The 16,632-nt window shown below is 50.9% G+C and overlaps 2 protein-coding genes across 10 annotated transcripts in view; one reads left to right on the forward strand and one right to left on the reverse strand.

Moving 5' to 3' along the window:
* Nucleotides 1–56: 56 nt before the first annotated feature.
* Nucleotides 57–4,514, forward strand: PBDC1 (polysaccharide biosynthesis domain containing 1). 8 transcript variants are annotated; one of them, XR_005954107.1, is made up of 6 exons: nt 57–361; nt 435–575; nt 938–1,049; nt 1,120–1,181; nt 1,322–1,398; nt 4,364–4,514. XR_005954107.1 is itself a non-coding variant. In XM_041424717.1 (6 exons), the coding sequence occupies exons 1-5, from the start codon at nt 230–232 to the stop codon at nt 1,366–1,368; spliced, it is 474 nt and encodes a 157-aa protein (XP_041280651.1). In that variant the 5' UTR covers nt 57–229; the 3' UTR covers nt 1,369–1,398; nt 4,364–4,514. The 8 variants fall into 8 exon arrangements, 7 of the variants coding, with proteins under 7 accessions (XP_041280651.1, XP_041280653.1, XP_041280654.1 ...); XM_041424717.1 differs by having other exon boundaries at nt 1,342–1,398; XM_041424719.1 differs by lacking the exons at nt 1,322–1,398; nt 4,364–4,514 and adding an exon at nt 1,936–1,985.
* The window catches only part of XPO7 (exportin 7), a 33,423-nt gene continuing 21,101 nt past the window's right edge, over nt 4,311–16,632 (reverse strand). For both annotated transcript variants that reach the window (XM_041424708.1, XM_041424709.1), the window contains exons 20-27: nt 15,165–15,272; nt 14,290–14,372; nt 13,530–13,744; nt 11,655–11,793; nt 10,802–10,962; nt 8,728–8,826; nt 7,618–7,745; nt 4,311–5,762 (exon numbers count right to left, since the gene is read on the reverse strand). In XM_041424708.1, coding sequence (XP_041280642.1) covers nt 5,669–5,762; nt 7,618–7,745; nt 8,728–8,826; nt 10,802–10,962; nt 11,655–11,793; nt 13,530–13,744; nt 14,290–14,372; nt 15,165–15,272 — 1,027 coding nt within the window. In that variant the 3' untranslated portion in view covers nt 4,311–5,668. The remainder of the gene's footprint in view (nt 5,763–7,617; nt 7,746–8,727; nt 8,827–10,801; nt 10,963–11,654; nt 11,794–13,529; nt 13,745–14,289; nt 14,373–15,164; nt 15,273–16,632) is intronic.

Consider the following 16,632-nt stretch of genomic DNA (forward strand, 5'->3'; position numbering starts at 1 on the left):
CAACTTTTGGGGTCCCTGTCCTGGGGGGGGGACACAGTGCTGGGAGGGGATCCAGGTTTTGGGGGGGTCTCAATCCCGACAGAGGGGTCCCAACCTTGTCCCCTGGGAGGAGGGGAACCCCAAAAAGAAGCAAACCCCCAGAACAGGAAGAGAGGAACCCCAAGGGCAGGAAAAACCCCATAAAGGCGGCGAGAAAACCCCCAAAAGGGGGGTGGGGGGGGTCCCCGAAATGGGGTGGGGGACCCCCCCGGGGGGACATTTGTCCCCAGGAGGTGTCCCAGCTGTCCCTGCTGCTGCCCAGCCCCGCGTGGAGCTGGCCTGGGCCATGAAGGCGCATCAGCACGCCCAGGTCTACTTCAACGTGAGTCTGGGTTTTGGGCTGGGGTTTTGGGGTTTTGGGGTGTCCCGGCTGATGCTCATCCACCCCCCCGCAGCTGATCTCCTCCGTGGAGCCCAAATTCCTGAAGCTCACCAAGGTGGACGAGCGGATCTACGAGGAGTTCCGCGGCGCCTTCCGGGACCTGCGCGTCGACGTGCTGGACCCCGAGGAGCTCAAATCCGAGGCGGCCAAGGCGGTGGGGGGCGTTTGGGGGGGGGTTTAGTGGGGTTTCCCCCCTTTTTAGTGGCATTTCCCCCTTTTTAATGGGATTTCCCCCCTTTTTAGTGGTATTTCCTCCCTTTTTAATGGGATTTCCCCCTTTTTAGTGGGATTTCCCCCCTTTTTAGTGGGATTTCCTCCCTTCTTAGTGGGATTTCCCCCTTTTATTGGGATTTTGGGGCGCTGAGGGTGTTTTTGTCCCCCCAGAAGTGGCGCCCGTTCTGCCTCAGCTCGGAGGGCACGGTGAAGGATTTCAACCATGGGGGCCGAGGCCGTGTGTGAGATTTGGGGCGGTTTTATTGGGATTTTGGGGCGCTGAGGGTGTTTTTGTCCCCCCAGAAGTGGCGCCCGTTCTGCCTGGCCTTCGAGGGCGTGGTGGAGGATTTCAACTTCGGCACGCTGCTGCGCCTGGACTGCCGCGGGGAGTACTCGGAGGAAAACACCATTTTCGGTGGGTTTGGGGTGCGGGGGGCCGGGGGGGACCCCAGAGCCGCGGCTGATCCCTGTCCCGCTTTTTGCAGCCACCAGGATCCAGTTCCTGGCCATCGAGATCGCCCGGAACAGGGAGGGCTGCAATGACGAGGTGCACCGGAGAGGCAGGGAGGGAACGGCCGGATGAGCGCGGGACGCGGGGAGGGAGAGGGAGAGCAGCACCGGGAGGAATGCTGCAAGGACTTGGGGGAATCCGGAAAGAATTCAATGAATCCGGAAAGAATTCAACAGATCCTGAAAGAATTCAATAGATCCTGAAAGAATTCAACAGATCCTGAAAGAATTCAACAGATCCTGCAAGGACTTCGGTAAATCCTGAAATAATTCCGGGGAGGGAGAGGGAGAGCAGCACCGGGAGGAATGCTGCAAGGACTTGGGGGAATCCGGAAAGAATTCAATGAATCCGGAAAGAATTCAACAGATCCTGAAAGAATTCAATAGATCCTGAAAGAATTCAACAGATCCTGAAAGAATTCAACAGATCCTGAAAGAATTCAACAGATCCTGAAAGAATTCAACAGATCCTGAAAGAATTCAACTAAATCCGCAAGGACTTCGGTAAATCCTGAAATAATTCAATAAATCCTGAAAGAATTCAATAAATCATGAAACTACTTTGGTAAATCCCGAAAGAATTTAATAAATTCTGAAAGAATTCAATAAATCCTGAAAGAATTCAATAGATCCTGAAAGAATTCAACAGATCCTGCAAGGACTTCGGTAAATCCTGAAATAATTCAATAAATCCTGAAAGAATTCAATAAAGCCTGAAAGAATTCAATAAATCCTGAAAGAATTCAATGAATCCTGAAATAATTCAATAGATCCTGCAGGGACTTTGGTAAATCCTGAAAGAATTCAATGAATCCTGAAAGAATTCAATAGATCCTGAAAGAATTAAATGAATTCTGAAAGGACTTTGGTAAATCCTGAAAGAATTGAATAGATTCTGAAATAATTCAATAAATCCTGAAAGAATTCAATAAATTCTGAAAGAATTCAATAGATCCTGAAAGAATTCAATGAATCCTGAAAGGATTCAATAAATCCTGAAAGAATTCAAATGAATCCTGAAATAATTCAATAGATCCTGAAAGAATTCAATGAATCCTGAAATAATTCAATAAATCCTGAAAGAATTCAATAGATCCTGAAAGAATTCAATAAATCCTGAATGGTCTTTAATCAGTCCTGAAAGGATTTTATAATTCCTGAAAGAATTCAATAAATCCTGAAAGAACTTGAATAAATTCTAAAACAACTTTAATACATCCTAAGAAAACTTTAATTAATCTTAAAAGGACTTGAATAAATCCTAAAAGGACTTCAATAAATAATGAAATGACTTTTATAAATCTTCAATAAATCCTAAAAGAACTCAAATAAATCCTAAAAGAACTTTAATAAATCCTAAAATGACTTTTATAAAAATCCTAGAAGAACTTCAATAAATTCTAAAATTACTTTTATAAATCCTAAAAGGACTTGAATAAATCCTGAAAGAACTTTAATGAATCCTAAAAGAACTTTAATAAATCCTAAAAGAACTTGGATAAATCCTAAAAGAACTTCAATATATCCTAAAAGAACTTCAATAAATCCTAAAATGACTTTTATAAATCCTAAAAGAACTCGAACTTGAATAAATCCTAAAAGAACTTCAATAAATCCTGGAAGAACTTCAATAAATCCTGAAAGATTTTTTGCTCGGGGAAATTTGGGGAGTTCTGGGGAAGAGCTCGGGGAGATCTTGGGGTTCTGAGAGAGATCTTGGGGTTCTGGAGGAACATTTGGGGTTCTGGGGGAGATTCTGGGGAAGAGCTGAAGGAATGGGGAGATTTTGGGGTGTAGGAGGAATCTTGGGGTTCTAAGGGGAAATTTGGGGTGCAGGGGGAGACCTTGGGGTGCAGGGGCAGATCCTGGGGTGCAGGGGTATACCATGGGGTGCAGGGGGAGACCTTGGGGTGCAGGGGGATCTTTCAGGGTTCTGGGGGGACCTTTGGGTTTCTGGGGTGGCTCTTGGGGCTCTGAGAAGGAGCTGAGGGTTCTGGGGTGACCCTCAGGGTTCTGGGGTGACTCTGGGGCAGCTCTTGGGGCTCTGGGGGCACTCCCAGGGTTCTGGGGTCAGGTCACTCTTGGGGTCACTCTGGGGTCACTCTGGGGTCCTTCAGGGACTCAGGCCACTCTTGGGGTCACTGTGGGGTCCCTGTGGGTCACTCTTGGAGTCCCTTGGGGCTCAGGCCAATCTCGGGGTCCCTCAGGGGTCCCTGTGGGGTCCCTGTGAGGTGACTCGGGGGGCTCAGGCCACTCTTGGGGTCACTGTAGGGCCCCTCAGGGGTCCCTGTGGGGTTCCTTAGGGCTCAGGCCACTCTTGGGGTCACTCTGGGGTCCCTCCAGGATCACTGTGGGGTGACTCAGGGGGCTCAGGTCCCTCGGGGGTCACTGTGGGGTCACTCTCGGGTCTCTCAGGGGTCATTCTCGGGGTCCCTTGGGGGGCTCAGCCACTCTGGGGTCACTGTGGGGTGACTCAGGGGTCCCTCAGGGGCTCAGGTCAGTCTCGGGGTCCCTCAGGGGTCCCTCTTGGGGTCCCTCAGGGGGCTTAGCCATTCTGGGGTCACTGTGGGGTCCCTGTGGGGTCACTCTGGGAGCTCAGCCACTCTGGGGTCCCTTGGGCTCTGGTCCCTGTGGGGGTTTCTGGGGGTCCCTTGGGGGGCTCAGCCACTCTGGGGTCTCTGTGGGGTCTCTGGGGTCCCTCGGGGGGCTCAGCCATTGTGGGGCCACTCTGGGGTCCCTTGGGCTCAGGTCCCTGTGGGGTCACTCTGGGGGTCCCTGGGGGGCTCAGCCACTCTGGGGTCACTCCGGGGGTCCCTGAGGGGCTCAGCCACTCTGGGGTCACTCCGGGGGTCCCTGGGGGGGCTCGGCCACTCTGGGGTCCCTGTGGGGTCTCTCTGGGTCCCTGGGGGGCTCAGCCACTCTGGGGTCCCTGTGGGGTCTCTCTGGGGTCCCTGTGGGGTCTCTGGGGGTCCCTGGGGGGCTCAGCCACTCTGGGGTCCCTGTGGGGTCTCTGTGGGTCCCTGTGGGGTCTCTGGGGGGCTCAGCCACTCAGGGGTCTCTGGGGGTCCCTGGGGGGCTCAGCCACTCTGGGGTGCCTGTGGGGGTCTCTCGGGTCGCTGTGGGGTCTCTGGGGGTCCCTGGGGGGCTCAGCCACTCGGGGCGCGGCTCAGTAGAAACCATTGAGTTTATTTGCAGTCACAATGCTTACACTGTTTGCAGCAAACACCCCGACATCAACCAGCATCTGCTCACGCGGGAAAGGACCCGACACACGACCGGAGGGGCAGAGGGAACGCAACGAAACCCGGCAGAACGAAACCAGAACAGAAAAATAACCCCAAAAAAAAACAAATGAGGAAAAAAAATAAAATTAATAGTGTCCGGGAAGAGAAACTGAAGGCCTAAAAGGCCCCGAGTGTTTTTGGGAGAGCTGAGCAAGAGGATGCACACGACTAGCAGCAACAATAGTGGGGGACACGGCAAAGGGGCTCCCTCCCCTCGGACCCCTCGGACCCACGGGATTCGGGATCCATCCCCATCCCAAACATCCAGCAGGGTTCTCTGAGGAGGAATGGACTCGCTGCCAGGGGGGGCTCGAGGCTCCACGCCGGGAACCCCCCCAGGGAGGCGCCGCGCTGCCGCCAGCTCCCGCTCCAGCCCGGAAAAATGGGAAAAAAGGGATGGAAAAGGGGGAAAAGAGGGCCCTGGGAGGGGCTACTGCTACAGAGGGGACAGGAGGGACACCCACGAGCAAGCACGAACGGAGGGGTCACGTCATGGCTTCGAGTTCCCAAGAACGAGGGCGAGACGGGACCGGGAAATTGTGATTTTTGAGGGGGGCTTAATAAGAAAAAATATACATTTGGAATTTTACAATGCCTTTTTTTTTTTTTTTTTTTTTTGTGGTGGTTTTTTTTTATTATTATTATTATTATTTTTAATTTTTTTTTTTTTAATTTTTTTGTGTTGTTTGAGTTTTTGTTTCTCTCTACAGCTTGTCTCACTAAATAGATCTCTGCACTTTCACACAGCCACCCCCTCGCCCAGTAAAGCTTCAGGCCACGCTTTCCTCACTCGCATTCACAACCCTCACACCAGCACTGGGTGCACCAGGACTCTGTAAAAATTTCAATCACACTTTGTTTTTGTTTTTTTATCATTTTGTCTTTTTTTTATCATCGTTTTGGTTTTTTTTTTTTTTTTTTTTTTTTTGGGGGTGTTTTTCTGAAACTCAATATAAACCTTGCTCCAAAATGTTATGAAAAAATGTACATGTTTTTTTTTTTTTTGTTTTGTTTTTTTGTTTTATACAAGGCAGGCTTTTCGCAGCGGAGCGCCGCCGGTTCCACATTCCGGCCAGGGAAGGAAAAAGACACAGACACCTTGGAATTCCTGCACCTGGATTCTGCCCTTCCCACGGGAAAACACCTGCCCAGGTGAGCTCCACCTGCTGCTCCCTCCTCCCTGGGGGTTGGGAAGGCCCTGGGATCTCTCCTGGGGCCGGGCCGGGAGGCTCTGGAGGTGTCAGCTCATCATGTCGTTGCTGTTGACGCCGTAGCTCGAGTTCTTCATGGAGTCGTTGACCTCCCTCCGGAACGCCGACAGGTTCTGGGTGAACCTGGGGGAGATGGGAGACCAGAGTCCAGCATGCCATCACATTCCAGCATTCCAGCATTCCATGGGTCCACCATTCCATCATTCTATCATTCCAGCATTCCATCATTCCGTGATTCCATCATTCCACCATCCCAGCATTCCACCACATTCCATCATTCCACCGTTCCATGATTCCACCACATTCCACCATTCCATGATTCCACCATTCCATCATTCTAGCAGTCCATGATGCCACCATTCCATCATTCTATCATTCCACCATTCCATCAATCCAGCATTCTATCAGTCCATGATTCCATCATTCCACCATTCCAAAATTCTATCATTCCAGCATCCACCATTCCATGATTCCACCACATTCCATCATTATGTGATTCCATCATTCCACCACATTCCAACATTCCAACACATTCCATCATTCCATGATTCCATCATTCCACCATTCTATCATTCCACCACTCCATCCCTCCAGCATTCTATCATTCTACCATTCCATGATTCCACCATTCCATCATTCTAGCAGTCCATGATTGCATCATTCCATCATTCTATCATTTCACGATTCCACCATTTCATTATTCCATCATTCTATGATTCCACCATTCCATCATTCCATCACATTCCATCATTTTGTGATTCCATCATTCCACCATTTCATGATCCTATCATTCCAGCATTCCATCATTCTAGCAGTCCATGATTGCAGCATTCCATCACATTCCATCCCTCCAGCATTCTATCACTCCATGATTCCACCATTCCATCATTTCACCATTCCATGATTCCACCACTCCACCATTCCAGCATTCCATGATTCCACCACTCTGCCATTCTCTCATTCCATGACTGCACACTCCACCATCCCATGGAATTGCCCAGCTCGGAGCAGTTCCCCCCAGAACTTGGTGCCGAGCCCGGCGGGGTCTCCACACCAAGGATGGGGATCCACCACTTCCCATGAAGGGATTCTATCCCACTGGAATTGGGATACTGGGAAGGAATTCCTGCCTGGGATGGAATTCCCAGAGGAAAAACTGTGGTTTCTGCATCCCTGGAAGTGCCCAAAGCCAGCCTGGAGCACCCTGGTCCCATGGGGAGGGACCTGCCCACGGCACTGGATGGGATGTAAGGTCCCTCCCAACCCAAACCATTCCAACCACAAACCCATGAAGGAATCCCATGGGAAGTTTCAAACTGGAATGGGATCTTGGGAAGGAATTCCTCCCTGTGAGGGTGGGGATGGAATTCCCAGAGAAGCTATGGCTGCTCCAGCCCTGGAAGTGTCCCAGGCCAGGCTGGATCAGCCTGGGACAGTAGAAGGTGTGGTGGGAAATACCTGTGGATATTTAGGATCCCTCCCAATCCAAACAACTCCAACCACAAACCCATGAAGGAATCTTTCCATGGGAAGTTTCAAACTGAAGTGGGGATACTGGGAAGCAATTCCTCCTTGTGAGGGCAGTGAGGTCCTGGGATGGACCTCCCAGAGAAGCTGTGGCTGCCCCATCCCTGGAAGTGTCCAAGGCCAGGCTGGAGCACCCTGGGACAGTGGGAGGTGTGGTGGGAAATACCCATGGATATTTAGGATCCCCAAAACATTCCAGCCATGAAGCCATGAAGGAATTCCATGGGAATTTTCAAACTGAAATGGGATATTGGGAAGGAATTCCTGGCTGGGAGGGTGGCGAGGGGCTGGGATGGAATTCCCAGAGGAGCTGTGGCTGCCCCATCCCTGGAAGCGTCCCAGGCCAGGCTGGATCCCCCTGGGACAGCGGGAAACACCCGTGGACGTGTAGGCTCCCTCCCAGCCCAGCCGTGCCCGGGCATCCCGCGGGAATGCCGTTCCCGGTGCTGACCTGTCGCGGTTCTTGGTGAGCAGGTTGCGCTCGATGCCCTCCATGAGGTTCTCGAAGCACAGGTGCATGGCCTGCTGCTTCTCCGGGGGCTGGCTGTTCACGATGCTGTTCCTCAGGTCCGAGAAGTACTGGGGGAGCAGGACAGCCAGGGGTTAATTCCCACGGGATCCGGGATTTGGGATGGGGCCCACCCGCCTCGGGGTGCTGGGAATAAGGAGGGAGCAACCCAGTGCATGAGGGATGGAGCTGGACTGCTCAGCTCCGAGGATCATGCCGACCACGGGATCATTCCAAGGATCATCCTGGCCACGGGATCATTCCAAAGATCATCCTGGTCCCAGGATCATTCCAAGGATCATCCTGGCCACGGGATCATTCCAAGGATCATCCTGGCCATGGGATCATTCCAAGGATCATCCTGGCCACGGGATCATTCCAAGGATCATCCTGGCCATGGGATCACTCCAAGGATCATCCTGGCCACAGGACCATTCCAAGGATCATCCTGGCCACGGGATCATTCCCAGGATCATTCTGGCCACGGGATCATTCCAAGGATCATCCTGGTCCCAGGCTCATTCCAAGGATCACCCTGGCCACGGGATCATTCCAAGGCCCATCCTGGCCACGGGATCATTCCAAGGCTCATCCTGGCCACGGGATCATTCCAAGGCTCATCCTGGCCACGGGATCATTCCAAGGCTCATCCTGGCCACGGGATCATTCCAAGGCTCATCCTGGCCACGGGATCATTCCAAGGCTCATCCTGGCCACGGGATCATTCCAAGGCTCATCCTGGCCACGGGATCATTCCAAGGCTCATCCTGGCCACGGGATCATTCCAAGGATCAACCTGGCCACGGGATCATTCCAAGGCCCATCCTGGCCACGGGATCATTCCAAGGATCATCCTGGCCACGGGATCATTCCAAGGATCATCCTGGCCACGGGATCATTCCAAGGATCATCCTGGCCACGGGATCATTCCAAGGATCATCCTGGTCCCAGGATCATTCCAAGGATCATCCTGGCCACGGGATCATTCCAAGACCTTTCTGGGAAAGTTCTCCTCCCCATCCAAGCCTTTTCCAGCTGGGATGGATCCTTTACCTTCTCGTTGAGCAGGATGAGGCCGAGCAGAGGCCGGGACATGGACCACTGGTTCCGGCAGTCCTCGAAGATGATGATGTTCAGCACCGTCGAGAGCATCTGGCACGGGGAACACAGGGTTAAAGGCAGCTCCTCCACCCCATCCCATGGATCCCATCCCAATCCCATAGATCCGAATCCCATCCCAAATCCCATCCCATGGATCCCATGGATCCCATCCCAAATCCCATCCCATGGATCCCATGGATCTCATGGATCCCATCCCATCCCAAATCCCATTCCATCCCATGGATCCCAATCTCATCCCAAATCCCAGCTCCCTCCTTGCCCTGTGACTTGGGAATCTCCTGGAGGCTCAAGGCTCTGCGGAGCAGAGAGCAACCAGGGAATTCTGGTGGGTTTTGGGGTTCCCAGGTCAGTTTTGGGGTGCCCAGGTCAGTTTGGGAGTCTCTGGGGGAGCTCCTCAGTTGTTTTTGGGTTCCCCAGGTGTATTTTGGGGTTTCCAGGTATTCTTTGGTGCTCCCAGGTGAGTTTTGGAGCTCCCAGGGTAGTTTGTGGTTCCCAGTTATTTTTGGAGCTCCACAGGTGTTTTTTTCACCTTCCCAGGTACTTTTTGGCCTCCCCAGGTGAATTTTGACCTCTCCAGTTGTATTTTGGTGTCCCCAGGTTATTTATTGGACTCCTCAGATGGTTTTTGGAGCCCCCAGGTGAATTTCAGCCTCCCCAGTTGAATTTTGGAGCCCTCCAGGTATTTTTTGCCCTCCCCAGGTGAATTTTGACCTCCCCAGTTGTTTCTTGGTGTCGCCACATTATTTTTTGGGTTCCTCAAGTGTTTTTTGGAGCTCCCAGGTATTTTTTGGCCAACTCAGGTGTTTTTTTGAGCCCTGAGGTGAATTTTAGCCTTCCCAGGTGAATTTTGGAGCCCCCCAGGTTATTTTTTGGCCTCTCCAGGTGAATTTTAGCCTCTGCAGTTGAATTTTGGAGCCCCCAGGTTATTTTCTGGCCTCCCCAGGTGAATTTTGACCTCCCCAGTTGTTTTTTGGAGCCCCCAGGTATTTTTTGACCTCCCCAGGTCCCACGTTATTTTTGGCTTCCTCAAGTGTTTTTTGGAGCTCCCAGGTATTTTTTGGCCACCTCAGGTGTTTTTTGGAGCCCTGAGGTGAATTTTAGCCTCCCCAGGTGAATTTTGACATCCCCAGGTGAATTTTAGTCTCCTCATGTGAATTTTGGAGCCCCCAAGATATTTTTGGCCTCCCCAGGTGAATTTTGACCTCCCCAGTTGTTTTTTGGAGTCCACTCAGGTGTTTTTTTGAGCCCTGAGGTGAATTTTAGCCTTCCCAGGTGAATTTTGGAGCCCCCCAGGTTATTTTTTGGCCTCTCCAGGTGAATTTTAGCCTCTGCAGTTGAATTTTGGAGCCCCCAGGTTATTTTCTGGCCTCCCCAGGTGAATTTTGACCTCCCCAGTTGTTTTTTGGAGTCCCCAGGTTATTTTCTGGCCTTCTCAGGTGTTTCTTTGGAGCCCCCAGGTGAATTTTAGCCTCGCCATTGGAATTTTGGAGCCCCCCAGGTATTTTCTGGCCTCCCCACATGAATTATGACCTCCCCAGGTGCATTTTGGTGCCCCCACATTATTTTTTGATCTCCCCAGGTCAATTTTAGCCTCCCCAGGTCAATTTTGGACCCCCCCAGCTATTTTTTGGCCTCTCCAGGTGAATTTTAGCCTCCCCAGGTGTATTTTGGAGCCCCCCAGATATTTTCTGACCTCCCCAGGTGAATTTTGGAGCCCCCCAGGTATTTTCTGGCCTCCCCACATGAATTATGACCTCCCCAGGTGAATTTTGGTGCCCCCACATTATTTTTTGATCTCCCCAGGTCAATTTTAGCCTCCCCAGGTCAATTTTGGACCCCCCCAGCTATTTTTTGGCCTCTCCAGGTGAATTTTGTCCTCCCCAGTTGTTTTTTGGTATCCCCAGGTTTTTTTTTTTTGGCCTCCCCAGGTGAATTTTAGCCCCCCCAGGTGTATTTTGGAGCCCCCCAGGTGTTTTCTGGCCTCCCCAGGCGTGCTGGGGCTCACCTGCTGGATCATCTCGGGGTGCTGCTGCATGATGTGCAGGAAGCGATCGCTCTCCTGGGCCAGGGGCGTCGATCTCTTCTTGGTGCTGCGCGAGAGCTGCTTGAACAGGTAGGTGACGATGTGGTCCAGGCAGGAGCAGCAGCCCGTGCACACCATGGTGTCTGGGGACAGGGGGAGAAGTAAGGATTTGGGGGGAAAAGTGGGGGTGTGGGGAAAAAAAATGGGGTTTGGGGGGAAAAAATGGGGTTTGGGGGAAAAATACGGGGGAAAATGGGGGTTTGAGGAAGACAAACACAGGTGTTTGGGGGGGGAAAGAAATGGAGGGTGGGGAAAAAAACACAGGGGTTTTGGAAGGGAAAAATGGGGGGAAAATGGGGGAAAAATGGGGGAAAAATGGGGGAAAATGAGAGGAAAATGGGGAAAAATGGGGGAAAATGGGGGGAAAATGGGGGGAAAAATGGGGGGAAAAATGGGGAAAATAAAGGGGAGAAAAATGGGAATTTGGATGGAAAAAAAAGAAGGTTTGGGGGGAAAAAACGGGGGTTGGGGGGAAAATAGGGGAAAGTGGAAGCATACAAGGCCAAGTTGGGATAATCTGGGATCGTGGGAGGTGTCCCTGGGATTGGGACTGAAATCCTTTCCAACCCAAACCATTCCAAAATTCCAAAAGTTCCCAGAACCGTTAATTTTTGGTGGGATCAGTGAGGGAATCACGGCTCCAACCTCTCCAAATCCCAGCAGAGGAGAAACCCCCATGTGGAAAACGGGGTTTTTAACGCTGACCTCTTCCCAAATGCCAGGAAAACTCCATCCCAAATCCCAGGAAAAGCAGGGAGGAAGCAGCAGGAGTTACCCAGCGCGGTGAGGCCCTCAGAGATGGAGGACAGGATGTACATGATGACGTGGGGCTCCAGGCTGGCAATGAAGTTCATGTGGTCCTGGGTGAGCACTTCCAGCAGGGAATAGTAGGATTGGCTGAGTTTGGGATAATCCTGCAGGAAAAGCAGGAAAAATCTGCTTGGTTTTCCTGGAAGCATCAAATTCCTAAATCCAGCGCGTCAGGAATCACCTGGAATGTGCTGATGGATCTCCTGGGCAGAACCGACCAAGGATTCTCTCTCCCAGAAAATCTGTATTCCAACACATTTCCCATTTTCCTTCTCCCCTATTCCAAGAGATTTCCCAGTTTTCCATTCCATTCCATTTCTCCCCTATTCCAAGACATTTCCCAGTTTTCCATTCCATTCCATTCCATTCCCAATGCTGCTCTATCCAATCATTTTTCACACTTTATATTTTCCCAGGGAAAATCTGGGAATTGGAATGGCATTTCAAACCTGTTCCAACCCAAAATCTGGGAATTATTTATGTGGTTCATTTCCAACCCAAACCATTCCATGAGCCCATGAATTCCCAAGTGGTCAGGATTTAAAATCCATTCCCACCCAGAATCTGGGAACTGGGATGGGATTTCAAACCCATTCCAACTCGAACCATTCCATGATCCTTTAAACTCCAAACTGAATGGGATTTAAAACCCATTCCCACCCAAAATCTGGGAATTGGGATGGGATTTCAAACCCATTCCCAACCAAAATCTGGGAATTGGGATGGGATTTAAAACTGATTCCCACCCAGAATCTGGGAACTGGGATGGGATTTCAAACCCATTCCAACTCGAACCATTCCATGATCCTTTAAACTCCAAACTGGACGGGATTTAAACCTGATTCCCACCCAGAATCTGGGAACTGGGATGGGATCTCAAATCCATTCCAACAGGAATCATTCCATGATCCTTTAAACTCCAAAGTGGACGGGATTTAAAACTGATTCCCACCCAAAATCTGGGAATTGGGATGGGATTTAAAACTGATTCCCACCCAAAATCTGGGAATTGGGATGGGATTTCAAACCCATTCCCACCCAGAATCTGGGAATTGGGATGGGATTTAAAACCCATTCCCAACCAAAATCTGGGAATTGGGATGGGATTTAAAACTGATTCCCACCCAGAATCTGGGAATTGTGATGGGATTTCAAACCCATTCCCACCCAGAATCTGGGAATTGTGATGGGATTTAAAACCAATTCCCACCCAGAATCTGGGAATTGTGATGGGATTTCAAATCCATTCCAACCCAAACCATTCCATGATCCTTTAAATTCCAAACTCGATGGGATTGCAAACCCATTCCCACCCAGAATCTGGGAATTGTGATGGGATTTCAATCCCATTCCCACCCCGAATCTGGGAATTGGGATGGGATTTCAAACCCATTCCCAACCAAATTCTGCGAACTATGATGGAATTTAAAACCAATTCCCACCCAGAATCTGGGAATTGTGATGGGATTTAAAACCCATTCCTACCCATACTCTGGGAATTGTGATGAAATTTCAAACCCATTCCCACCCAGAATCTGGGAACTCTTCCTGTGCTTCACCCAGAGCCCGCTGCCGCTGCCATTCCCTGCCCCAACCCCTTCATCCCTCCTTCCCCGCCTGCCGCTTTTCCCGGGATGGAATTCCCGGGGGCTGGGATTCCCGGGGCTGGGATTCCCGGGGCTGGGATTCCCGGGGCTGGGATTCCCGGGGCTGGGATTCCCGGGGCTGGGATTCCTCCTTCCCCGCCTGCCGCTTTTCCCGGGGGATGGAATTCCCGGGGGATGGAATTCCCGGGGCTGGGATTCCCGGGGCTGGGATTCCCGGGGCTGGGGTGCCTCACCAGCAGGTCGCTGTGGGGGATGGAGAGCAGCAGTTTGATGAAGGTCTGCAGGGCGTTGTCCAGCGCGTCGTCCCCGTAGAGCCGGAAGACGCCGAAGTTGACGTAGCTGCCGCTGAGCGCCGCCTTCAGCATGGAGAAGCAGATGGAGATTCCCTTCAGCTTCAGCGCGTACACCTGGTCCTTGGGCACCTCGCCCAGCGTCAGGATGCGATTCCCTGCGGGAATTCCGGCTCGGGATCACCACTCCCATCCCGCCCCCGGGGCTCCAAATCCATTCCAACCCGAAATGTGGGAATTCCAAACTGGATGGGATCTAAAATCCATTCCAACCTAAAATCTGGGAATTGATGGGATTTCAAATCCATTCCAACCCGAAATCTGGAAATTCCAAACTGGATGGGATTTCAAATCCATGCCAACTCCAAACTGGGGAATTGGGATGGGATTTCAAATCCATTCCAACCCAATCCATTCCATGATCCCATGAATTCCAGATTGGATGGGATTTCAAATCCACTACAAATCAAAATCTAGGAATTATTTACGTGGCTCCTTTCCAACCCAAACCAATCCATCATCCAGGATGTTTCCAGGATTTATCCATGGATGAACCCAGGATGTTTCCAGGATTTATCCATGGATGAACCCAGGATGAATCTAGGATTTTTCTAGGATGCACCCAGGATGTTTCCAGGACGAATCCAGGATTTATCTGGGATTTTTCCATGGATGCATCCCAGGCAGCTCCAGGACCCCTCACCGTAGGTCGTGATCATCTTGCTGGTTTCCCGGAAAAGCAGGATCCCGTTGGGAGAGGAGACATCAAACTGCAGCCGTTGGGATCTGCAGGAAAAACAGGGAATGCTCAGAGCCAGGGAGCTGCTCCAGGGCTGGAGCCAGCCTGGGAGAGCTGGGAATGCTCCCCTGGAGAAGGGAAATTCCAGGGAGAGCATCCAGCACATTCCAGGGCCTGAAGGGGCTCCAGGAGAGCTGGAGAGGATTTGGGATAAGGAATGGGACACAGGGAATGGATTGAAACCGGGAAAGGGGAGATTGGGGTGGGATTTTGGGAAGGAATTCCTGGCTGGAATTCCCAGAGGAGCTGTGGCTGCCCCTGGATCCCTGAGAGTGCCCAAGGAGAGGTTGGATCTCCTGGGAGAGCAGATTGTGTCCCTGCCCATGGATATTTAACTGGCTTTAAAGCTCTTCCAAGGTGCAGAATTCCATGAAATCCCAGATTTTTGGTTTTTTTCCTACCTGTTATAAATGGGGATTTAGTGGGGAAAAAAGGGATTTGTGAGAAAAATGGAGGAAAAAAGGGGTCTGGGGGGCAACAACCACAAAGAGAGGGATGAAATCAGCTGTAAACCCTTTCCAAGGCACAGAATTCCAGGAAATCCCAAATTGAAAGGATATTCCCACCTGTTATAAATAGGATTTAGGAGGAAAAATGGGATTTGGGGGGGAAAACTGGGGAAAAAAATGGAGACTGGGGGGGGAGGGAAATGGGGCAAAAATGGGGATTTGGGGAAAAAAAAAGAGGGTTTTGGGGGCAACAACCACACAGGGAGGGATGAAATAACCCCTTCCAAGAGGCAGAATTCCATGAAATCCCAGAATTTTGGGAGTTCCTACCTGTTGTGGACCAGCTCAGCCATGAGTTTGAGGACGGGCGTGGTGCAGGCGGGGTCGTGGTACCAGAGCTCGATGGCTCGCTGCAGGATGGGCATGTAGGAGGGGTAACTGCCAGGGAAATTAAGGAATTCCCACTTTTCCAGGCCAAAAAACCCATGGAAATGGAATATTCCATGAGTGCAGCAAAGCAGGCTGGGGTTTAGGGTCACACGAGGATGCTGCTGGCTGAAATTTGGGGTTTTTTGGAATTATTGTTGTTATTTTTTTTATCCCGGGAAAAATCATCTGTGTGGTAAAAATCAGGAGGAAATTCAGGAAGGATTCCCAAGGGAAATTTTCAAGGGAAAGGATTTCAAAGGGAAAAAGTCCAATCCTCTTCCAAAAGATTTTCAAGGGAAAAATCCCATTTTTTTAAAGGAAATCTCAATTTTTAAAAGCAAACCAGAACCCAAAAAGGTTTTTTTTTTAGAGGGACAGGGAAAAATCCCAATTTTTTGAGGCAAACCAGGGTTTTTGGGAAAGAAGGACACTAAATCCTGTAAATCCCTGGGAAATTCCCAAGAAAATTTAGGGAATTCCCAGGAATTTGGATTTTTGGGGCCATTCCTGATGGATGGGATTTAGGATTTTTGGGAAAAAAGGACCCCAAGTCCTGTAAATCCAAGGGGAATTCCCAGGAAATTGGGATTTTTGGAGGTATTCCTGAGGGATGGGATTTAGGATTATTGGGAATTGAGGGCACCAAGTCCTCCAAGGGGGAATTGGGATTCCCCCCATGGGGAACTGGGATTTCCAGAGGGTTCTCTGGGGATTTTGGGAATTCCTGGAGGTGTTCCCTGAGGATTTTGGGAATTCCTGGAGGTGTTCCCTGTGGATTTTGGGAATTGGGATTCCCAGAGAGTTCCCTGGGGATTTGTGGGAATTCTCGGGCTCTGGGATTCTCCAGAGGGTTCCCTGAGGATTCTGGAAATTCCTGGAGGTGTTCCATGGGGATTTTGGGAATTCCCGGGAAAATGGGATTTTTGGAGATGTTCCCTGGGGGTTTTGGGAATTGGGATTTCCAGAGGGTTCCTGGGGATTTTGGGAGTTCCCAGGCACTGGCATTCCCAGAGGGTTCCCTGTGGATTTGTGGGAATTCCCAGGCACTGGGATTCTCCAGTGGGATTTGGGATGGGGTCAGGATTTGGGGTCAGGATTTGGGATGGGGTCAGGATTTGGGATGGGGATTTGGGATGGGGCCGGGATTTGGGGTCAGGATTTGGGGCCAGGTTTTGGGATTTGGGGTGGGGATTTGGCATGGGGATTTGGCATGGGGTCAGGATTTGGGATTGGGATTTGGGGTGAGGATTTGGGGTCAGGATTTGGGGTGGGGATTTGGGATGGGGTCAGGATTTGGTATTGGGATTTGGGATGGGGTCAAGATTTGGGGCCGGGATTTGGGGCCAGGATTTGGGGCCGGGATTGGGGC

This window comes from Onychostruthus taczanowskii, unplaced genomic scaffold (genome assembly GCF_017590055.1).
Source record: "Onychostruthus taczanowskii isolate IOZ18803 unplaced genomic scaffold, ASM1759005v1 scaffold84, whole genome shotgun sequence".
Taxonomy (NCBI): domain Eukaryota; kingdom Metazoa; phylum Chordata; class Aves; order Passeriformes; family Passeridae; genus Onychostruthus; species Onychostruthus taczanowskii.

Coding starts and splice junctions, on each gene's coding strand:
- PBDC1 (XM_041424714.1), top strand. CDS start 230: ATGGGGTGGGGGACCCCCCCGGGGGGACATTTGTCCCCAGGAGGTGTC. Junction 362..434: donor ACGCCCAGGTCTACTTCAAC/GTGAGTCTGGGT, acceptor ACCCCCCCGCAG/CTGATCTCCTCCGTGGAGCC. Junction 576..937: donor AATCCGAGGCGGCCAAGGCG/GTGGGGGGCGTT, acceptor TTGTCCCCCCAG/AAGTGGCGCCCGTTCTGCCT.